Here is a 24084-nt window from a genome sequence, read left to right on the forward strand (position 1 = left end):
GTCCAGTTAGTATTCTGTTGGTCTAGGGCAGCCTTGGCCAACCCAATGCCTGCAACAAGTTTCGGATTACAACTTTTGCCAGCTTCACCTGAAGCTGATCTGACTCCTAATCCAAAACATCTCGACGGCACCAGCCTGGTTTAGGGACTTAGGAAGTTTTCTTTAACATCTTGTGCTTGTCAGAGTAGTTGTAGCTCTTATGCTGGAGATCAGCTTGCAGCCACTGCCCTGTGCATGTGGAGCCCAGTTAGAGAACCTCAGAGGCAACAATAAACTTGAGTGGAAAGTCAGGAATGAGGAGACTTAATCAGGGCACAGCATGCTTCTCCTCTCAAACAACTACTGGTACTTATTTCTGATTTTTCTAACTGGGTTCTATGAGAACAGCCCCCTCTAAGTTCCAAGTTAGGTATAAACCTTTCCCCTTCCGTGCCACTTCGCTACAGATTTTTTTTCTGTGCAAACAGATTCTCTCTCTCTCCCTTCACATGGAGTATTCAAAAGTTGTGACAGCCTCAAACAGTGCAAGATGTGCTTTATGACTTGATTTTGCTGAATGTATAAAAAACAGGCTCAAAAACGAAAGTAGTGCAAAGAGACAGGATCAATAGGGGGGGAAACGTATGTGGATATACCACACATTTCCAAGAATGATCTAAAACATTATTTATTCATGTTACAAGTAGATACCAGGTCGGGGGGAACGGAAGAAAGGTTTCCTTTTCAAATAAATGGGAGGAAAGCAAACACTTTTCTTGAACTCCTCTAGTTTAGCTTCATGCAGCTCCTTCAGGTTCTCGGATGAAGATCTGTTCAAGTCCTTTGCTCCAGTCTTCTTTGTCTTAGTTTTCCCTGTTAGATCGCCAAAGCATTTGGCTTTGCGAACAGCTTTGCCCTATCACGTATAAATGTGCATTAATATGGTCACAGGGAAGAGGTTTGGAAAGGAACGGGGAAGTTTTTGGTATCACATACCACCTTAGTTTCTAATGGTAAGATACCCATATACCATATCTACCATACTGAAGTGAAGTGGAGCATCCACACCAAAAATGTAGAAACCAGACCCGAAACCTTATCTGCATCAGAAAGCTGCTGTAGAGAATCACTTGCAGGATTAGGGAGTGTTAGGCAGAAATGAACACCTGAACGAGCATCTAAATGCAGCAGCCAACTATCTCTTTTAGGGAGATACATGTTGAAAGGCACATCACTGCCCACATTCTGGCACAACCAGAATATTGTGGGGTGGACAGGTTACCGTGTTTCCCCTTTTTTAAGACACCGTCTTATAACTTTTTTCCTCAAAAAAACCACAGGGTGGCTTATTTTCGGTGGGTGTCTTAAGTAAGATGCAAAGTGATACACAAAATAAGGAAAATATTTGGTGTGTTCAAGCAGTTTTGCATTTATTTCTATTCTGCTGCTGAGTCTAGTCTTCTTACAACACAAGGAGGCGGCTTGCCGGGTTGTCGCCCAGCAGCGCGCGCGGAGCGCCCCGAGCCTCTGGGAGCCGGAGGAGGAGGCTTGCTGGATCGTCGTTTCCCTTGTGTTTCCTTGATTTCCTAATCCCTTCTTATCCCCGCCCTGTCCCACCCTAACCCTTCCCCACCCCCACTCCCACCCCCTCATCCTCCTAGTGCCGTACCTTCACTGCGTGTTCCCTGCTGGGGGGTGCGCCTTGGGGGGGGTAATTTTTTCGGTTGCATAGGCTTCGTTGAGCGGCTTTTTAGCTGCTTGAAGGGGGAGCAGTCCAGAACGCTCCGTTTGCTTGCGCTGGGAGCGGGAGCGCTTTAGTGGCCGGGCTAATTTTAAGCTTTTGCCATGTTTTCCGTGCTCTAGGCTAGCGCTCTGAGCGGGAGCGCTCTAACCGCCACCAGCTACCGGTATTTGGGCGGCAGGGTGCCGTTTTCGCGCGCCTCAGGCCACGTGTCCAGTTTTAGGGCTGGCTTGTGGCGCCTTTGGAGGGGTACTGTTGTGTGCGGAGGCTTCCACTCCCTCCCCCTCCTTTGTTGAGTCCATTGACAAGCGGCTTGAACCCGCTTGTCAGCGGTTCGCCAGGCTTTTCCTTGTCTGCGCTCTGACAGCCGCCAGTCAGCTGGGCTCGGGGAGGCTTTTGTGACAGCTGCAGGTCGCGCCTTTTTTGCCGAGGGAAGCGCGGAGCGGCTCCTGGCTCGGTGGCAGCGCTTCCTGTTTGGTAGCGCCTCTCAGTCCTCCGCCTTGCGGAAAGCCTCCTCCTCCTCTTCCCCGCCCCAGTTGTCTCCTTTCCTCGCTCCCCGCCTTTTCTCTCTCACACACACACACACACAGAGGGAGAGACACCGTTCCGTGCGCACGGCCGCTCAGCCATTCTTTCGCGAGCGTGTCACAAACACCGCTCTCCTCCTCCCCCCACCCATCCTTTCTTGCGTGCGTGTTCATGCCTCCTCTGTGCGAGCACCGAAAGAGGGCCGAGCGCACGGTGCTTGTGCCTCCTCCTGTTTCTCCCCCCCCCCGCCCGTGTGTGAGGGAGAAATTAGCAGTTGAGGGCGAGGACGGATAGAGAGCTGCACGGCGCTTCAGCAGCAGCAACAGCAGCAACCAGTTCCAGGTGCTGAGCCGCGGGAGAAAGAGGAGGCGGTGCGCGGAGCGCCCTGAGTCTCCGGGACCCAGCCCTTTGAATCCTCCTCCTCCTGCTGTTGTGGCTTGGGGCGCTCCGTGCTGTGTTGCTGGGCACATTGTCGGTCCCGCTGCTGGGGCGCTCGGCGGTCTCATTCTAAGTGGCGCTGCTGCAGCAGCAGCAGTAGCCGGTTCCGGGCACCAACCCAGCAGCCCTCCTTTTCCTGCCGCGGCCGGCATGCTGGGTTCCGCTGGCTCGGGGTATGGCTTATTTTCGGGGTATGGCTTAATTCCGCAAAAGTGTAAAAATCCTGCTACGTCTTATAAAATGACTACGTCTTAAAATAGGGGAAACACGGTAGGTGCTTGCCTTGAGGCTTACCCTGTTTCTCATATTTTAAGACCCATAAAATAAGCCATAGCAGGATTTTTAAGCATTCAAGGAATATAAGCCATACCCCGAAAATAAGACATAGTGATAGGCGCAGCAGCAATGCCGGCCGTGGCAGGAGGAGGAGGAGGAGGAGGAGGAAAAAAATAAGACACCCCCTGAAAATAAGCCATAGTGTGTGTTTTTTGAGGAAAAATAAATATAAGACGGTGTCTTTTTGGAGAAACACGGTAGCTGAAGTGGGTACTAAGTTGAGTTGAGTCTTTATTATTGATTGATTGATTGATTGATTGATTGCCTGCCCTTCACGCTAAGGTTCCATTGCTACTTGCAACATTAAAGCACAGTATTAAATCTTAAAATCACAAAATAAGGTGGGTGCTAAAAATATACACTTCAGGTGTCAACAGCCAGGGTAAAGAGGTGAGACTTCAGCATTCTCTGGAAGCTGTATAATCAAGGTGCCAGACAAAGACGGAGTTCCACAGCTTAGGAGCTGCCACAGAGAATGCCCTCTCCTGAGCCATGTTTTCCCTCTGGGGGCAGAGGAACTACCAAGGCTGCCCCTCTGCTCAGGGCTGGCTCAGGATGTTTAGTTGTTTAGCATTCACCTCAGAAGCTAGATCTGCCACTGAGGAAAGTGCCTCAGCTCACCTTGAGCAGGGGGGCGGCTGCCAGGACATTACCGAGAGGCTAGGTTTTGCAGCCCAGTTTTGCAAGCCACTCACTTTGGCAGCCCTGCAAAACTGGCCACAGAGGAGGGGCCGCAGCCCTCCTTGTCCACTCTTTGTCCTCAGATTGGCCCTGGGCACAGGGGGGCTTTGTTGTGTTGTGTGCAGGTGTCATCTCCAAGAGGAAGGTTGCTCGCCTGCCTTCTCCCCACCTGCCACGAAGCACTACCACAACATTGTGAGCAATTATTCCAGTTGGTGAGTCCTTAACTTCATGGGAGCAGCACAATTGTTGCTGCAGAGGCAGACGGGTGGGATGTTGTCTTCAGGAACAGCCAGGGGCAGGGCAGAGTGTTTGTCAAATCAACCCATTGTGCCTTCGGGGCCCACAGGGACTTCGAGTTCTTATTTGCGTTGGTTTTTTTGCCCGCTTTGCAAAAATGCTTGAGAATGTAATTTATTCTGCTTAGGGCTTCCACTCTTTTATAAACAGGCACTTTGTGACTTTGGGAGCTGCATAACAAGCAGAATGACTGCTGGCATAGCATAGTGCAGCCTTCCCCAACCTGGTGTTTTGGACTACAACTCCCATCAGCCCTAGTCAGCATGCGTCCAAAACAGCTGGAGGGCACAAAGCTGAGGAAGGCTGACAAAGTATGTAAGTGGTTTACACTACAATCCAGTTGGGATGGCAGTTAACCTGACACCCCATGGATTTTCCCAAATTAGGTGAAAAAAGATAGGAAACTCTCCACAAACACCCCATCTAAAAGCAGCTTAATGGGTGCAATTCCCATGAGAAAAAAAATGGTATTGCAAGGGATAGGGGAAGGTGTTTCCTCCCCTCAATGGCTAATTTATATTCCACCTTTCCTCTTAACATAGTAGCGTTAGGTGTAAACAACATTTAAAAGACAATAATCCACAAGTAATTAATTAAAATAATTAAAACCAGAAACAGCATGGCAGGTAATAAAAAGGTCAGGTATTTTAAAATACCAAGGTTGAAGTTCCTCTGCCCTCGCTGCTGCAGCCACAGTCCACTTGCCCCCATCCCCCACATACACAGCTTTCAGTGCAAAGAAAAAGATATCAGGAGATCCAATCTACTAAAATGTTGGCTAAACCCAGCTCTAACCAAAAATTTAACCCAGGGTTGCTACCTCTTGAATACTCCTAATCTGAACTCAATTTGCAACTGATAGTTGGTGTTTTTAATGTGTTAATGGTTCTTAATTGTTGCAATATTTCTTATTCTCGCCATTAATTCTTAACTTTTATTGTTTTCTTGTTTTATTGCTTAATAGTGAGCAATATGGGCAGTTTACAATGAAATACGATACAGTAAAAAAAAAAATTACAAGAGTGTCATAAAATATATACAGGCATTCTCCATCTTAAAAATCCCGATTCAGAGAAACAGTCTTGGACCACCTTGCTTCTAAAAGCCAACAAAGCATGACAGCTGAACTGTCTTCATCAAGGAATTACCCCAACGCGGGTGCCACTACCAAGAAGATTGAGTCTTATGCCAGCCCACTGTGTGTGTGTGATCAGTGTTATCAAAGGCTGGTGAGAGAGCCAGGAAAACCAGGAGGGATGTTGCTTTTGCTATCTATCCCCCGCCAGAGGTCATCCATTGGCTTGACCAAGGTAGTGGCTGTTCCCAAATCGAACTGTGATAAGTTCCTGTTGTTCTTTGGATCAGCCGTGCAAAATTGTTTCCACCCTCCACTACTGTATACACTAAGGCCATTTCACACATTATGTTGCAACATACCCACATTTGTCGCCGCACATACATTTAGCAGAATACTGTTGCCGTTCATTGATCCTTATGAGTATACCCATACAATGCATGTGCTTGTGGCCGTTGTACCAACATTAGGTGCACACTTAGAATCACAGGGTTGGAAGGGACCCCAAGGGTTCCTCTAGTCCAACCCCCTGCAATGCAGGAATATGCAGCTGGCGTGTACGGGGATTGAACTCACGATTTTGGCATTATCAGCAGCACCAGGCAGGCTCTAGCCATGTGAGCTAACCTGACGGCCTTGCTTGGGGGCGAACTGCAGCCTAGAGTGCAAGGTGAAGTGGCACAGGGGGGTGGGGTGGGGGTGTGCAGCATCTCGGATAAATGGCCTCCCCTCCTGCCCCTTTTCCTGCAAATCACATCTTTTTGAGGGTGCTTTGCAAGAAAGAAGCAGCTTCCTGTCTAATGGGACATGTGGCTGCATTGTAACAAGTAGGGGAGGCTACTCTTTGTTTCCATATTACAGCCCTCCAATTTATTCCCTGCCAAATTCTGCATGCCTTCAGATACCAGCAGGTGTCCTGTTAATATCCTTTTGAGAAATGCATGGTTGGCCTTTTTTTTATCACCGAAACAAACACAAAGGGTTATATTTAACTGTGCATTATGCAGAGTACACACACTGAATAAACACCGGGAATCTAAATGTATGCAGTCGTGTGGACTTGTATTATTTAGATGGTGTTTTTGTTTGTAGCTGCAAATTTTTAAATATTATTTTTAATATTGCATTTTAAATAGCTGTCACCCGCCCTGGGAACTTCGAGAGGAGAGTGGGTGATAGTAACTATAGTAATAGTATAAATTAATCAAGATAGCTAAGTTAGGCCCTCTAATTTCAGTGGGTGTACTCTGAGTAAAACTCAGGGGAAGAGTGAACCAACACAACACAAAAGCACCTAAAACACACTGGAACTGTTGCGCTCAGGTTCTGCTTGCAAGCTTCCTCTAGGCATCTGGTTGACCTCCGTGAGAACAGGATGCTGGAGTAGATGGGCCTTTGACTTGATCCAGTAGGGGTTTTCTTACAGTGTTATAGTCTTATAAATGACAGCTCTTAAATAGGGAGAGGATTATGTTAGGCGATAGTTTGTACTGTATATTGTTTCAGAAAACCTGCAAAGTGTGTTTGGTCAGCAGTGAAACAAAAGGAAATGCATAGGAAGAGCCTAAGCTATGAACCAGTAAGTCCCTGGTTCAAATCTCTACCATTAATTAATTGATCTGATGGCCATTGGCACACCTCAGTCAGCATTAAGGGGATAATAAAACTGCCTTGCCCTTACAAGGTCAATGGGGAAACCACTGAGAAAATATATATCAAGCACTTTGAACACTCTTGTGCTATGTAAATGCTGCAAGTTCCCATACCATCTCAAATCATTATCTTATTTCTTCACACAGTGGATAGTTAAGCTATGGAACTCCCACGTGATATAGTGAAAGCTACCAATTTGGCTAATTCCCTTCTGGGCAGCCTTCTGGGGGCCACATACCAGTGGTGGCCAGGGCCAGAGGCAAAGGGGGGGCAGAGCAATTAATGTAAAATTTACCTTTATACAATAGGCTACTCTACACACACACACACACCTCTATCCTCCATCCAGACAAGCAGCAGTCACAAGGGCACGTTCTAGCTAGGCAAAAATACTCAAAGGTGTGAAGCATAGCAGGTGAGGGGTGTGGCCTCAGGAGGGTGTGGTTAGATAGGGGTGTGGCCTTGGTAGAATCTCAAGGGCCAGACAGAGAGGACTGGAGGGCCACATCTGCCCCTTGGCCTGAGGTTCCCCACACCTGCTCTGGACCAAACCTATACAACCCATCAGCCATGCATGACACCTGATTTTGCTGCATTGACTGCAAAAACAAAGGGTTGTCAAGCACTAGTAAGTCAAGTTAGGCTTGGCAGGTCACACATGGTTGGGAAGGTTTGATGTAGCCACATAAAAATGCTGCCTCTACAAAGCTGCAGCAGCTTCAGTAATGATCTCTAGTTGTATCACGGACAATGGGATTTGCTCACCTGAGGCTTCCTGTAGCCTTTCCTTTCGAGAAATTGCTCAAAGGCGTAGATTGCATGGAACCCACTTCCCTCCTCCAGCTGCAAAAATAGATTTTACTAATTTCACACATGAAAGGAATGTTCAGACTCTATTTTTCACATATTCAGGTTTACCTATAATATCATTGCCCCTAGGGACCAGAGGCACACCGGAACACCTGGGTAATTTTCTTACAAATAAGGTAAACAAATTCTATGGTGCATTCTCCATTCACATATATTATTTTGTGTGTCAGTTTCTGAACTGCTGCTCATTCAGAAACTTTGGAACTGTTTACTTATACTTGTTCACTGCAAAATAAAAAAATTCCTTCAGTAGCACCTTAAAGACCAACTAAGTTTTTATTTTGGTATGAGCTTTCGTGTGCATGCACACTTCTTCAGATACTTGTTCACTGCGACATCAAAAAGTACTGTTTCTATGAGTGAAAATCTTAGCCACCGTGCATCAAATTCCACTTACTGAACTTTCATATCACTTGACAACATACCATATCAGCTAGAGCCCTGCAGCTGTGCTGAGTGGCGAAATTCCAACCCACTCTGCCTCCCTCTATAAATAGGGAAATCCTGACAGATACGCAAAGACAAAATCCATGGCACCTCATGTCACTTGTGAATGGCACAGGTGCATTCCAATTAGCACTTTTCATGCTTCCCAAAGGCCACCAGTAACTGCCTTTTGTCACACACACACAAGGAGTTCCTTGAATGCATGTGCTTATTCAAAACTCAGGTACCTGGGTAAAGGTAAAGGGACCCCTGACCATTAAGTCCAGTCACAGACGACTCTGGGGTTGTGGCGCTCATCTCGCTTTACTGGCCGAGGGAGCCGACATTTGTCTGCAGACAGTTTCCAGCTTGCCCAGCATAGAACACTTATGGGCATTTTCATTACCTTTTGGGGCGGCTTCTTCTTCCTTAAGTCCATAAAGGATTGCAGACATACAGGGATTTCTTCCTCATCTCTGACTTTTTTCTTTTTCCATTTCTTGGGTGGAAGATACCAGGCTCCATATTTAATCTTGTCCCATTTTGGCGGAGGAGGTGTCTGATAGGCAAAAGAACAAGGGCACGGTATTAGGTGTTTGTGGCTTTGTTTTGTTTTTTTTGCCATGTATGTCATTTTATAAATATTCATTTTGTGCTTACGTCTCACCATGATGGCATAAAAAATTACTCACCATTCATGCAGTCTTGTTGGTCTGGCATGCAACGGAGGCTGGTCCATTAGGGCAAGCGCAGGGGTTGCCCCACCAATGTCATCATTCTGCCCTCAGACAACCCCCACCTGCTTGCCTTCCAACTTGCAACCAGCCCGTGGGATAGCCTTGCCTATTGACTTCTTCCTCTTTAGTCTTAGTGCTGCCCTTGCAGAGCTCAGCAGAGAGGAAGATGGGACAAAACTAGAATTTGTTGACTCTGGCTCTGCCTGTCCTTGACCTTGGCTTCGCCTACTGTTTGCCTCCTTGCCTTCCACTCTACCAGCCCCAACGAGCACTACCCACCTTTGCTGGTATGGATGGGGAAAATACTGGTGCAAAGCTAAGAGGGAGGGAAATACAATGTTTTGGAGAAATATGTCCCTTTTCACCAAGGAGAGAACAGTCCGCAAATGTTCCTTTACACAGGGGAAATATCACAACATTAGGGAGCCACCTGCACTTTTGTAATATCCGCAACCTTGATTGCACCAATCCTTGCCCTCGCCTCAGACCTATTTGTGTGCCTAGAAAAGCAACCAAGGAGCAAACATTCTTGTGCCCAACAGGCTTGGAGGTTAAGGATCAAGAAAGGACACAGGGGAAAACTGCAGACCAACTTAAGGGCCAAATTTCCATACATATTCCCACCAGTTGGTAGACATTTTCCTGGTATCTAATGAAGAGAATGGCCACCAGCCTGCAGATCTCTGCGAATGCAGTACTACAGAGTTCCCAGCAAGTGGCAATCTAAGAACACTGTTCTGAGTAGCAGAAATGCCAGACAATTCACAACCCTGGAATTTCGCTTGTGCATTCATGATGGCTTGTGATCATGACAGACATATCAGGGCAGTTACAGTGGTACCTCAGTTTATGAACACAATTGGTTCCGGAAGTCTGTTCATAAACTCAAGCGTTCATAAACTGAAGCAAACTTTCCCATTGAAAGTAAAGGAAAGTGGATTAATCCGTTCCAGATGGGTCCGCGGAGTACTTAAACTGAAGCGTTCATAAACTGAAGCATGGGTGTAATTGGTTCCGGAAGTCTGTTCATAAACTCAAGCGTTCATAAACTGAAGCGAACTTTCCCATTGAAAGTAATGGAAAGTGGATTAATCCGTTCCAGATGGGTCCGCGGAGTACTCAACCTGAAGCGTACTTAACCCGAAGCATGGGTGTAATTGGTTCCAGAAGTCTGTTCATAAACTGAAGCGTTCATAAACTGAAGCAAACTTTCCCATTGAAAGTAATGGAAAGTGGATTAATCCGTTCCAGATGAGTCCGCGGCGTTCGTAAACCAAAAATTCGTAAACCGAGGTGTTCATAAACTGAGGTTCCACTGTATATGCAATCTGACTTTCAATACTGTTTTGCATCTACAAAGGTTTCAGGGCAGTCGTACTGCTTTGTTTCCAAACACTGCATATCCTGTAAATTCCTGCTGAAATTATTTTTGTAACACAAATGTTCTGGTTTATTTTTTGTGCCACTTTTGTTGTGCTGTAGTGCAAGAGTGCCCCTCCAGATGGCAATAATATGGTAACACTGAGGAATAACACTGCACAATGATGTGTGGAAGCTCCAGTATAAATCCACCAGTGTACCATCATTGTGCCAACCACACTTTGCAAAATGGAATAATGACCCGAGGGGGAAGAGTTAAGCAAACACTCCTTTTCCCACCCATCCCACTGCCATCCCACTTGCTCAAACTCACAGCCCACTGAAACTGGGATTTTCTTGCAATTTACCTTCATAGAGCTCCTGATGGTTTGCCAGTCTGGACGGCGCCCCTGGCATGCCTTCAGCTCTCCTGGCACATTGTAAAGCTGCACAATTTTCATGGGTGCTGACTTGGATTCTGATTCGTAGCTCGTGTCAAACAATTTCATGATGGTGGCTTCATCAATTTTATACTTTTCAACTCCCTGGAATTAGAAACCCAAGAACACTTTCAGAAGGCAGCCATTTCAGTCATTGCAAACACTCTCTAAGGAAGATAATTGTGGTGAGCTGCACATTTCAGCAGATGGGCAAGGGCCTGGAAGACTAGTTGTATCACCAGCTCTAATTGTCACAGCTTTTAGAGCAAAAACCTTGGCCTCTTGTTTCGTCACTGTTAGGTCACACTGATTAATTGTGGGCGTAAGACTGCAGTCTTTTAGGGTGCTCTACATTCACACATATAAGGGACCCAGGTGGCGCTGTGGGTTAAACCACAGAGTCTAGGGCTTGCTGATCAGAAGGTCAGCGGTTCAATTCCCTGCAACGGGGTGAGCTCCCGTTGCTCAGTCCCAGCTCCTGCCCACCTAGCAGTTCGAAAGCACATCAAAGTGCAAGTAGATAAATAGGGACCGTTCCGGCGGGAAGGTAAACGGCGTTTCCGTGCACTGCTCTGGTTCACCAGAAGCAGCTTTGTCATGCTGGCCACATGACCTGGAAGCTGTCTGCGGACAAACGCCGGCTCCCTCGGCCTTTAGAGCGAGATGAGCGCCGCAACCCCAGAGTCGGACACGATGGTCAGGGGCCAAGGGCGTACCCACCACGGGGCAAGTTAGGGCAGCTGCCCTACTCTAGAAGCCAGCTGCCCCCCCCAAGCTAAAAAGAAAGAAGAAATCTCAATGCAAAAATCGGGGCGCGCGGCCCCAGCCAGAAAGAAACAGACCAGCCCTCCCCCCTTTCCCCTTTCCATAACCCATCGCACTTTCTCCTCTCCCCCTCCCACTATCGAGCTGCAAAAGCGGTGGGGTGTAAACGTAAGAGACGGAGGGATCCTCGCTTGTTCTCCCCACCCCACCCCGACCACCCCCACCAAGAAGTCACTTCTTTGTAGTTTTCTCCCCTGCAGCAGGAGAAACAGACACTCCCCCAATTCGAAATACAGGCAGTCAGCAGCAGCAAACGCACACACGCATGCACGCACACACACACACACTGCAGGCTCCTTCAACCCTTCCCTTCGCGCCGGGAACGGGAGCTTGGGGCCGCCTCCTCGGAAGACCTGGGAGGCGCGGAGGAGGCAGCCCCAGGCTTGCGTTCCCCGCGTGCCTCTGGAGCTTCGCGCCGGGAACAAGAGCCTGGGGCTGCCTCCTCAGAAGAGCTGGGAGGACGCAGGCCACGTAGCCCCGCCCACATTCCCATTGTGGCCCCTCCCCTCTAGCCCCTTGCCCCCGCCCCTTGCCCCCCCTAATTTTGATCCTGGGTACGCCCCTGTCAGGGGCCCCTTCACACATGCACTCAAACAACAGCAGGTTATTTCAGCAGCCAAGAATTGTTCCAGTCTGGTTCACATGGAGAAGCCATTTTCAATGGTGCCCAGTGATGGAAGTGTGGGACAGCTGTATTGAGGCAGCACCAAGTGTTGAAATTTTGCGCCCTTAACAATTTTGTGCTAGGGCAACCTCCCCTGCCCCCCCCCATGCTATGTCACTGCCCCAACATTCAAAATGCAGCCTGAAGTGGTGTAATATAGGGGGGGAGGACTTTACTTCTTGATTCTACTAGTCATCTGCCCTAGAGGAGATGACTAATGGGACCTGAACATGAAGTCACTCCGAAGATTTCATCGGATGACACTGTGTCACCCACCTTCCTGCCTCCAAACCATGTTGCTCCAGAGAGCACCCAAAATCACATGCAAAGAGGGGGAGAGACCACAAACAAACAAGTCATCAGAAGAGAAATAAGAATATAACCCTTCACAAAGCTCAGCTCTCCCTGGGAGACTGTTCCAGAATGTTATCTCTATTAATTTGGAGGAGGAAGCATCAGATCCTGTTAAATTATATACCAGAACTGGTTGAAAGTAAAACGTTTGTTCTATCCTTTCCCCTATTAACTTTTTTTTTAAAGTATTTATTAAAGTTTTTGAACATGTGTGAAATAAACAAATAAACAGACAACTACACGACAGAACTGTATGGCTCACGTTATGTAAGCTATTGTTTACGCATCCAAGTGCTCGGCTGTAATAAAGAAACAAGTGGGAAAATAGCTAAATTATACTGGCCCAAAGGCCCACATGTGTCTGAGTAGCAGGAACACTATGGATCTGCATTGCCTTAAAATATGCAAATTATAAGATAACCGATGTTCCAAAACCACATCATTTTGGGGGGCTCCACACAATGCTCTATTATATGCAGTAAGTTTCCCCCCCGCTAATGCTAAAGTGCAGACTTTAAACCACTAGCTCTACATCCTGCTGCTATTTTTAGGACCTCACAAGAGTGACCAGGTCATGATGCACGTGAATCGCACTGGAGAATTTCACTGATGTTGAATTAACAAGTTTCTCAGTTCCTCTTTCCTTTTGCTTTTTACTCTACAGCACAACAGAGATTAAGAAATGTGTCAAAGTTTCCCTGACTGTGTATTCTTGTATTCTGATTTCCGAAAGAGTGAACAATTCTCCTTCTATTCAGCATATTATTAATAGCTAAGGGTGCTTTCAGAAACCAAATGGGGGCTTAATATTGCAAACAAATGGTTCTAACACCCAATATTAAGGTTACTGGATTTTTATGCCAAAAGAGTAAATCTGAATTAAACGAGGAAAAATATGGACTGACATTTTGATGCCAAAGATGTTGTGGGGACGCTGCAAAAAATTGCATGTGTAAGAAGCACCCATCACACATTAACACTCTTCTGGAAACACAGCGGTTTGACTTCATCCCCAGAGGTGAACTCCATTGTCTCTCAAGACAGACGGATGTCAACAACAACAACAAGGACACTAAAATAAACATATTCATTATGCTTAGTGAGCTGGTGGTGCCCTATTTTGTGCTCAGTTTTAAATACTGCGCAGAGATTGGTCAAAGGGCTTTACATTTATGGAAGATGAACACAGAAACAGCTATCAGGTGGGATGCTGGGGGGAAATCCCTCACATAGCCATTTTCTACAAATATTCTGTGTTTTGTGGAAGTAGTCTGAATACACATTTTTCAGCCTGAAAACAAATGCAAATATGAATCAGACCACATCCACCACACTTCAGAATGTTGCTCTGTTTCAGGCATAGGCAAACTCGGCCCTCCAGATGTTTGGGGACTACAACTCCCATCGTCCCTAGGACCAGTGGTCAGGGATGATGGGAATTGTAGTCTCAAAACATCTGGAGGGTCGAGTTTGCCTGTGCCTGCTCTATCTCTACAGGAAATTCAAGAGCTCATAGTTGAGTATGTTTAGCCTAGGGGAGGGGCAATTGAGAGGCGAATGGAGAATCATGTTCAAATGTTTGTAAAGTGTCACGTAAGCAATGGACTAAAGGAGCAATCCAAAACAAAGATGTGTCAAAATAGTCAGGATGAGGGGGCTTTGGAATGCTAGCTCTGCAATGGGTCAGTGTGTCTGGCTTTTAACCAGAAGGTTGATGGTTCGGGTTCCGCCAGGGATGGCTGTATGCAGGATTCCGGCATTGCAAGGGGTTAGACTAGATGACCCTCAGGGTCTTTTCCAACTCTATGATTCTGTGACTTTCATGAAGTCCCCCACTCTGGATCAGCTGAACCCTTGATGGTTTTGCCCTGAAGTCTGCCATTGCACCTCTCTTAGCTTACCATTGAGCTGACCCACTCAACGAACTCCTTCGTTGCACGCTTGACATTCTCATCCAAGGGAGGAACGTAGGCTATTTGGGCTGCCTTTTCTCTCTCACTCACTTCTTTTTTACTAAACCATGTATAAGGGTTCTTGCTTTTAGGCGCCCACGGCCTAAAGAGAAATGAAAAATACATCGTGATCATCAAGTTTCTGTCACATGGAATCGATTATATTTCCCTCCCCCACACTGCATCTAATTGAGTGGGAAGGAATAACATAATGACAACTTTATTTACATATGTTACATGATTTCACCACAGTGGATAGTGAGGGGAATAATGTAACTTTTTGGTGGAAGAACAACTGCAGCGAAACAGAAACAATGCTGCAAGTGTTGAATATTGAGCATAATGGAAAATTATGCCTTCTTATATCCCTAATGGTGGCTCACAGAACAAATCCCTGCAAAACTTTGCCAGAGTTTCTTGTGCAGGATCTGGTACTGTAAATGATCTGGCTTGAGTCTTGCCTGTTACCATGGGCAGTGCCAGATTTACGTATAAGCTAAACAAGGTACAGCTTAGGGCCCCACTCTCTTGGGGCCCCCCCAAAAATTAAAGGAAAAAACAAATAAAATAAAAACGACATACAGCAACAGTGTTTTGTGGTGTGTTACTTTGATAAAATACATATTTTGTTATGTGCAAATGGCTTTAGATTAGTTATTAGGTCCATAAATTACCATATAGCATATATTCAACACAAAAACAGCAACAATTTGTTGTTGACAAAGGACAGCTGAACATACTTAGGGTCTCATTAAACCTAAATCTGGCCCTGACCGTGGGATGCCAATTACCTTGTTCCCACATTAGTCATCAGAGTCATTTGGGTTATCTTATTTCCTTATGTGGGAATGCTATGAGTGCTGTATGGTAAAGAAAGATGTTGGCGAGAAGTCATCAGAATCACAGAGTCAGGGGAAAGGCAAGAAGAGCGAAATGAGAAGTGGCAGATTTTTGAGAGATTTATTGTGCCTTTGCAGTAGCTTTAGAGAAGGGAAACTCTTGCAACATTGCCTGCTTAGAGATAGGATCAGTTTCTACGGGTTGTGTCAAGTTCCCAGAGGCTGCTCTTAATGAGTGGTCAATAAAGGTCAAAATGAGTAAATAAATACGGGCCTCAAAATAAGCTCTGCTCTGTTTATCTCTCTGTTGCATCTTTCTCCGATTACAGGAAAATAGCCAAACTCAGTGCTTTCCATGTGGGTTTGCAAGGCAGATTCAAAAACTGGGATAGGCGCTTAGCATCTTGACAATCCCAGCTACCATTGCCAGATCCCAGAATGGATGAAGGTAGTCGCTGTCCAGGAGAATAACACCTTTGCTGACAACACCACAAGCATTCTTGATATGTAGCTTCCAGGAATTTGGCAGCTTGTTTTGTAGCCTGGGCTAAGTAGGGTGGGTTGGAGCAAGCTGACATATCCCTCAGCTACAAGACTGCCCTGTTAAGCCATATCTCCTTCCTCTGCTCCTTATGAGAAGATGAGAGATTGCATCATCGTTGTCATCATTTAAAGTGAGACATAGAAGCATCATACAGAATCGAATGTTTTGAGGCACACTTGACTAATCACGCAGAAAACCCAACAGACATAAAGCTGTTTCTAATGGTTAACCTCTAAGCGAATGCACTTCTGTATTTCATCTCCTTGATTACTGCAGATGGTGACAGCAGTCAGGAAATTAAAAGATGCCTGCTTCTCGGGAGAAAAGCAATGACAAACCTAGACATCATCTTAAAAAGCAGAGACATCACCTTGCCGACAAAGGTCCATATAGTTAAAGCTATGGTTTTCCCAGTAGTGATGTATGGAAGTGAGAGCTGGACCATAAAGAAGGCTAATCGCTGAAGAATTGATGCTTTTGAATTATGGTGCTGGAGGAGACTCTTGGGAGTCCCATGGACTGCAAGAAGATAAAACCTATCCATTCTGAAGGAAATCAGCCCTGAGTGCTCACAGGAAGGACAGATCCTGAAGCTGAGGCTCCAATACTTTGGCCACCTCATGAGAAGAGAAGACTCCCTGGGAAAGACCCTGATGTTGGGAAAGATTGAGGGCACTAGGAGAAGGGGACGACAGAGGACGAGATGGTTGGACAGTGTTCTCGAAGCTACGAACATGAGTTTGACCAAACTGCAGGAGGCAGTGGAAGACAGGAGTGCCTGGCGTGCTATGGTCCATGGGGGTCACGAAGAGTCGGACACGACTAAACAACAACAACAATTTCATCACACCCAGAGGCATACCTAGGCTCCCTTGTGTGCTTGGCAGTGCCTCTAAAGCTGGGAAAGACCATGCACCAGAAACACAAAGTTTGCTTTTTGCCATCTTTCTCACACTGCCAGTGATTTCCTCTTTCCTCCATGGGTCCGCTCTGTCCAGCCTCTCCTCCTCTTTTATTAGTCCATCTGTCTGAGTGTGCAGACAGGCAGACGGTCTCTTGGCCACCCTGAACCAGAGTGGAAAGCTGTGATTTCCATGCCCACTGGGCCTGTGCCTATGAGCGTAGGCAGGGGGGCAGCTTCCTCCCCATGAATTAAATAATAAAAAAAACTTAACTGATTGCATCACAGATAACTCAGATCTGCCCCCTAACATAAAGCCTGCCCCCTCCTAAAATAAATCCTGGCTATGCCCATGGTTGTGCCTTTGGTGAGGGCCACCCTAGCCAACCCCTAGGTACAATGAGGGGGGGAGGGGAAGTATATGATTCCCTGCTAAATTTGCCTGTTTGCCCTCTGACAAAGAAATGACCAGTCCATAATTTCAATGTAGCTGTGAGAGACAGAATAACAACAGGGGGGGGGAACCCAGAAACCCAGAAGACAATAGTCAGAGATTGATGTGCATTATAATGGCAATAGTCTTGTAGCTCAGTCCAGCCTTGTGCAGGTCTACAATCTTGTCCCTGGCATCCTTGAACAGCTTCTTGGTCATGGTGGCTACTTTGGAATCTGCTGGATTGATTGCTTCTGTCAACAGGTGTCTTTTGTACAGGTACTGTAACGAGCTGGGGTTACAGGTAAAACCTCTCCCTTACAGCAGGTGCCTCTAATCTCAGCTCGTTACATACACTGAATATACCTGGTAGCATGACATCTGGCTGGTTGATAGGGGATCAAATACTTCTTTCACTCATTATACAATAATGCACAACAATCTCTGACTTTTGTCTTCTGGGTTTCTGGGGTTTTCCCTGTTGTTATTCTGCCTCTCACAGCTACAACCTACCATTAAAATTATGGACTGGACATTTCTTCGTCAGAGGGCAAATGGGCAAATTTAGCAGGGGATCAAATACTTCCCCCCCCCCTCACTGTATGGCCCTGGTCACACCACAGTCCATTTCAAAGGAGCAGAAGCTTCAAAGTCGCCCCAGAGTTAACAGGAGATCAGTTTAGGGGAGTATTCTTTCGCATTACCCATTTCACCTCCTGCAATACTCACGGGGTTACTTGGCTGAAGTCTGTCTCTGACTTTTTGTCATACTGCTGCAGCCGATACTGAACCGTAGGGGGATTCACTTCCGTTTTGCTATAGTCAGGTGAGCCTCTGGCCAGATGCATTTCAGGATCTAAGAGTTTCACGACATCCTGGAAAATCTGTGGGTAAAGCAAAGGGAAGGTGAGGCCTCGGAAATGTTGCTGCAGAACCCCAGACTTGGCCTTGCAATTACATATACATATCATGTGTATATTTAATCTCACAGCTTCAGGGATATGATTTTGAACAGTTGGGGGTTGAGTCTTGGTCCTTGCTAGGGATGCACAAATCTGTCAATTTCGATTTCTCTCAGTTTCTCATTCTCCAAAGTTTGAATTCACTTAGCCACATTTCCACATCAGTTTCCTTTTTGTTTTTTAAAAGTATAACAGGATTTTAGTGCGACTTTCTAATAGCGTATATGCTTGGATGTAATGTTCCCTAACATAATGCACCCTAATATAATGCATATTTGTATGTTTTCTCCTACACATGCCTTCTTATGAACACAATATACTGCTATATACATGTTACTTGGCCGGAGAACTGCACTGCAAAATCTGAACAATTTTCTGAAGAAGGCTGTGTTTCATTTAGCAAATTGCTTCAGAATGTGCCAATTAGGTAGGCTCATTTTTAAATGCAAACAAAATCAATTCGCACCCTGCCTCCCTATAGCTCTTGTATAGCTTTACAGCCCTCTCCCAACCATTAATTTGTTTGCTTAAAAGATTTCTAACTTGCTCTTCAGTGGCATTTCTAGGGTGCCTTATAAAAGTAAGATAAAATACAAAAATAGAATATGTTTAAAAAGCAAACTAAAATACATTAAAGAGCCCGGGGGAATGAAAACATATTAGCCTGGCCCTCGATAGGTAACAGTGTTGGTGCCTGGCAGGCCTCTTGGAGGAGGGAATTCCACAAAAAGGGTTGCAACGGCCAAAAATACTCCGTCTCTGATTGCCACTACTCTTGTTACTGATGCCAAGAGTACCTGGAGGAAAGCCTCTGAAATTACCTGAATATATGGGTACATTGGTATAGAAACAGACATTCCTTCAAGTTCCTGAGTACATTATTTCCCTCAATAGATACATATGTTGTAAAGGCAAATCAACTTTTAATGCATCTACCCATTTTAGAAATACCGTGAGTTTCTGTGTAAGCTTTCCCACAGTCTCTTTGATACCAGAAAGTGATTGAAGCAAATGTTTGGTGTGGTTTAACGCAAAGAGTTAAAGTATCCCCCCCCTTCCTTGGCTATACTTTGGTCAAAAAGTAAGAATGGGAAATGTGAAATTAAGAGTCAAGGAACCTGAATCCTGGAGAGTAGTGACTAGTGGGGTGCCACAGGGTTCTGTCTTGGGCCCAGTTTTATTTAACATCTTTATCAATGACTTGGATGATGGGCTTGAGGGCATCCTGAGCAAGTTTGCAGATGACACCAAATTGGGAGGGGTGGCTAATACCCCAGAGGACAGGATCACACTTAAAAACGACCTTAACAGATTAGACAACTGGGCCAAAGCAAACAAGATGAATTTTAACAAGGAGAAATGTAAGGTACTGCACTTGGGCAAAAAAAAACGAAAGGCACAAATACAGAATGGGTGACACCTGGCTTGAGAGCAGTACATGTGAAAAGGATCTAGGAGTCTTGGTAGACCACAGACTTGACGAGTCAGCAGTGTGATGCAGCAGCTAAAAAAGCCAATGCAATTCTGGGCTGCATCAATAGGAGTATAGCATCTAGATCAAGGGAAGTAATAGTACCACTGTATTCTGCTCTGGTCAGACCTCACCTGGAGTACTGTGTCCAGTTCTGGGCACCACAGTTCAGGAGGGATGCTGACAAGCTGGAACGTGTCCAGAAGAGGGCAACCAAAATGGTCAAAGGCCTGGAAACGATGCCTTATGAGGAACGGCTTAGGGAGCTGGGTATGTTAGCCTGGAGAAGAGAAGGTTAAGGGGTGATATGATAGCCATGTTCAAATAGTATATGAAAGGATGTCATATGGAGGAGGGAGAAAGATTGTTTTCTGCTGCTCCAGAGAAGCGGACACGGAGCAATGGATTCAAGCTACAAGAAAGAAGATTCCACCTAAACATTAGGAAGAACTTCCTGACAGTAAGAGCTGTTCGGCAGTGGAATTTGCTACCAAGGAGTGTGGTGGAGTCTCCTTCTTTGGAGGTCTTTAAGCAGAGGCTTGACAGTCATCTGTCAGGAATGCTTTGATGGTGCTGCCTGCTTGGCAGGGGGTTGGACTGGATGGCCCTTGTGGTCTCTTCCAACTCTATGATTCTATGAATCTCCCCCTTGTGACTGAATGTGTATTGGTGGAAACTTGTCGATTGTTATTATTATTTTACCTCTGGGGGCAAACTTTCCTCCAGATGAGGATAAAGGGCAAGTGGATGCTGGGCCAGGCATTGCTCAGTCTGTGCAATGTACTCCTTCTTGGCTCTCTGAGAAGCACTGAGCTTGGAGAAAACGATGTCGCTTCTGGTCTGCAGTCCTGTGTCTGTATACGGCACGAGCTGCGAAGGACCTGGTTTTTTGTACTCTAGAATTACTGGTACGGGCCCCTTTTTGCCGCGGATGATGATGTTATCAGAAGGGGGAGGGTAGCCATTTCGGAAGTCATCCAGGCCACTTTTCAAAAATCTCCATCGCTGGCCATTGAGGGCATCGGAAAACTTCTCTTTGTTAGTGACGCGCTCTTGAAAGCACTTGGTAGCCAATCTCTGCTTATACCTGAAAGCAAAGCATTATGGTCAGCACCTGAAGCAAATCGGTCCCAGCCTGGATACCCCAGACCAGGCATCCCCAGACTTTGGCCCTCCAGATGTTTTGGACTACAATTCCCATCATCCCTGACCACTGGTCCTGTTAGCTAGGGATCATGGGAGTTGCAGGCCAAAACATCTGGAGGGCCGCAGTTTGGGGATGCCTGCCCCAGACTGTGCTAGAAATCAACTGGAGACTCTCAAGTGGCATAGTGGGTCATTGGGTCTGGCTGATAACCAGAAGGTTGGTGGTTCGAGCCCATCTAGGGATGGCTGTGGGCAGCATTGCATTGCATTGCATTGGGTTCCAACTGTACAATTCTATGATTCTTTGATTCTATGGGTTTCCCCACAGTATTCACCCGAGCCATTCCACCACAGTTATTTTGTGTTCTGCTCAGAATTCTAGCTGGAATTCAGTCATATACCGGCAAACTAATGAATCACCCTACTCAGAACATTTCAGAGAAATATTCAACTTTTACCTAGTCATTAGCTGCCATTATTACTGGATAGGCCAGTAATCTAGTAACAAAAGGCATCGACCCTTTTCTGAACAAATATTAGCTCTCCCTATCCTGGTCTTGTTGTTGTTGTTTTTTTAAGGCTAAACATTTTCCTGCTAAAATAAAAAGAAATTAAGAAACAGGTTAACAAATACATGGTTGGTTAAGTTAAAGCACAAGTTGTTTCCTCTTTACTGAAACCAGCCCCCTTAAAGAGAAACAGTTAAAAGTTAACCCCTTTTGCAATTTCTGTTCAGACCACCAATGTGAACAATACAAAAATACAAGGTTCAGGAGCGTCACAATTCTTCAGGCTCCGAACCCCGTTTGCTGCTCACAAAGCACAAAAATCTCAGAGCTCACATGGTTCCTCTAGTACCCATAAGGTTATGAGTTTCATTGACATGGTTAAACCAGGGATATGAGAGTCCCACTTTGTGACATCAGAGCTGCATTGTGGAAAGAGGTATTGACATAAGATAGTTCAATTTGTCTTCACTCCTTCCGGACAGGAAAATACTCAAAAACATGTTTCTTGCTGTCCTTAAACACTCACAAAATAATCACTGTCAGTTACACTCCTTTGTGAAGTCACATTTCTGGTGAGTAAATAGTCGGGGAGGAAATAGGCTTTATGCAGTGCTTTTTTTCCTTTATAAAATGTTTAGGGGTACTCTCATTTTGGCTGCTCCCCCTCCACCTTGCCCCCTTCCTTCCCCCAACGCTTCCCAGGACGGGAAGGCCCTTGGCGATGCCGATGGCAGAGTTGGCTTGAGCGAGGAGAGACAAGTGCTCACCAGCTGACTCTAGCCTGGCAAGAGGAGGAGGAGGAGGAGCAGGGAGAATGACGGAGCTCCGGTCTGCGCTGCTACTGCGGAGACAGCTGGCATGTTGGTCCGTTAGTCGGGGCAACACAAAATGTTTAGGGGTAGCACTGGCTGTATGCCAGATCCTTCTAACCCCTCGATCCAGCAGATATAAAGCAGGCTAACTTCCTGTTTTGAGATGACCAACTGAGTGATAGGCAATTAAGAGAAAGGAAAGGGCGCTCTGTGTGAGATGGCAAATGTATGGGGCACCCTTCCAACTCAGAGAGAGAGGGACCTAGAAGTAAAGCAGCAAGCTGGAAAGAGAGTCAGAGCAACTTTGAGAGCAATGCTTGATTCCTCTTTGAATCCAAGTCTGTGGCTTTGGGAGAAACAAGACCTTTTTGGGGTGTTGATGCTGTGAACCCCTCCCTCAGAGGCTCAGGTTGCATATATGTGTAAATAAACCATTTATCATAAAGGCACCACAGTCTCCGCTGTGCCTCATTCCCAAAAGGAAACACAGACCCTTGGTAAGCATCTGGAACCCCTGGGATCTCATAACACTTGGAGAGTGGAGTGGTGTACTACAGCATTTAAAATATTTTAGGCCTTTTTAGTGTTGAACATTTGTAAGGCAGCTTCCGTTATAGAAACAAACCAGTCGCAATCAAACATTATGCATAATCAAACGCAATCAAACGTTGAGTCTCTGTGTGTATTGCACACACACACACAGAGGGGGGGGGGTGTAGCTAGGCCTGCAGTCATAACATTTTACACCAGACCAACCAGCAGCTTAAAGATGATACACACTGTTCCTAACACCATTGTAATGTAACTCTTCAGGCATATTGCACAGTACAAAACAACAAGATATAATCCTCTACTCATGTCCATTTGGCTTAAGCCCAACATTTATCTATAGCTAGAGGGTATGTGCATGTGTGCAAGGTAGGGTTGCCATATGTCCGGGAAAACCCGGACATGTCCTCTTTTTTGGGGGGGGGCAACATGCCCATCCAGACAGATTTTTACATTTTAAAAGAAATGTTTGGTTTTTCAGGGCTCGGGCTCAGGCGGGGGCTGCTCTACACGTTGAGGCTGCTGCCAGCCCGAGCCGGAGAAAGAGGCGCACAGGAACGGCAGCTGTAGATTTGCTGTCTGGAAATGCTTTTACTGTATGCTTTTCTGTTTTTCTTGCTGTAAACCACCTTGATTTGTTCTTGCGATATAGCAGTATACAAATAAAATTAATAAATTGAATTAGGGCTTCCCAACTAGAGGAACCGATGTCTGAGCACCGTCGGGAAGTAAGCATCTCTTAAATTGTTGTGGAATAACTTGTCACGCCAGCTGCTCATCATCACAATACAAGCATTTGGATCCCTGCAGAAACACATCTCATTCAGTTCCGCGGAGCACTCACTCCTTGGCTCACCCTGGGGGGAAGTTCATGGTGATGGATGCAAGGGCTCTTGGTATTGTGGATGAGATGAGGGCTCAGCTGCAAGCCTCTGCTTCTCCTTCGGCCAGGCAAGGCAGAACAAAGCAGCGCTGTGAGCCTCTAACTTCCAGCAACCAGTTCAAAGCTAACCATTCATTCATTCATTCTCGGGCTGGAAAGACTCTGGTTGCCAGGAGACAGTGGTGGCCAAGCTGTGGCAACAGTTGGCGGACTAACTGCCACAAAGGCTCTGGCTTACATTCTCTGAGCTAGTGTTGAAGCTAATTCCCCTCTTCCCCATATTCTCTCCTGCAAAATTTGGTGCTAAACGTTCCCTAGATATTGTGGCAAGTGGGAAGGACGTGGTAGAGGTGTGTAAAATTAAGCACGGTATGAAGGAAGGAGATAGAAGGTATTCCCCCCTCATAATACTAGAACTTGGGGGCATTCCGCTAAGCTTAATGTTGGCAGGCAAAAGAAAGCACTTATTCACACAGCACACAGCTAAGCTATGGACTGGCTGGATGCTGAGGAATGGTGGGAGGCACCAGCTAGGGAACCCCCAGGGAAAGAAAGCTCTGAGCCAGGGAACTGGTGGTAGCATGACTATGAGTGGTCAGAGGGAAAAGAAGGGGAAGACTGGGGGGGGAGGTGTCAGAAGCTGAAGAGGCAACAGGGTTTAGTGAGCAGGAAGAGTC

The 24084-nt window shown here is 46.2% G+C and overlaps 1 protein-coding gene across 5 annotated transcripts in view; it reads right to left on the minus strand.

Annotated features, from left to right (window-relative positions):
* LOC118079050 (protein FAM47E) overlaps positions 1–24084 on the minus strand; it is a 34304-nt gene that overhangs the window by 751 nt on the left and 9469 nt on the right. Inside the window, exons 1-8 of one of the 5 annotated variants that reach the window (XM_088660630.1) lie at positions 23381–23560; positions 20211–20595; positions 17805–17959; positions 14308–14461; positions 10492–10668; positions 8434–8586; positions 7497–7574; positions 570–895 (exon numbers count right to left, since the gene is read on the minus strand). In XM_088660630.1, the coding sequence (XP_088516756.1) occupies positions 677–895; positions 7497–7574; positions 8434–8586; positions 10492–10668; positions 14308–14461; positions 17805–17959; positions 20211–20595; positions 23381–23397 (1338 nt within the window). In that variant the 5' untranslated portion in view covers positions 23398–23560 and the 3' untranslated portion in view covers positions 570–676. Of the gene's footprint in view, positions 1–569; positions 896–4958; positions 6530–7496; positions 7575–8433; positions 8587–10491; positions 10669–14307; positions 14462–17804; positions 17960–20210; positions 20596–23380; positions 23616–24084 lie in introns of those variants that run through there. The other 4 variants (XM_088660628.1, XM_088660626.1, XM_088660627.1 and 1 more) reach the window with 4 other exon arrangements.

This window comes from Zootoca vivipara, chromosome Z1 (genome assembly GCF_965207765.1).
Source record: "Zootoca vivipara chromosome Z1, rZooViv2.hap1.1, whole genome shotgun sequence".
Classification (NCBI taxonomy): domain Eukaryota; kingdom Metazoa; phylum Chordata; class Lepidosauria; order Squamata; family Lacertidae; genus Zootoca; species Zootoca vivipara.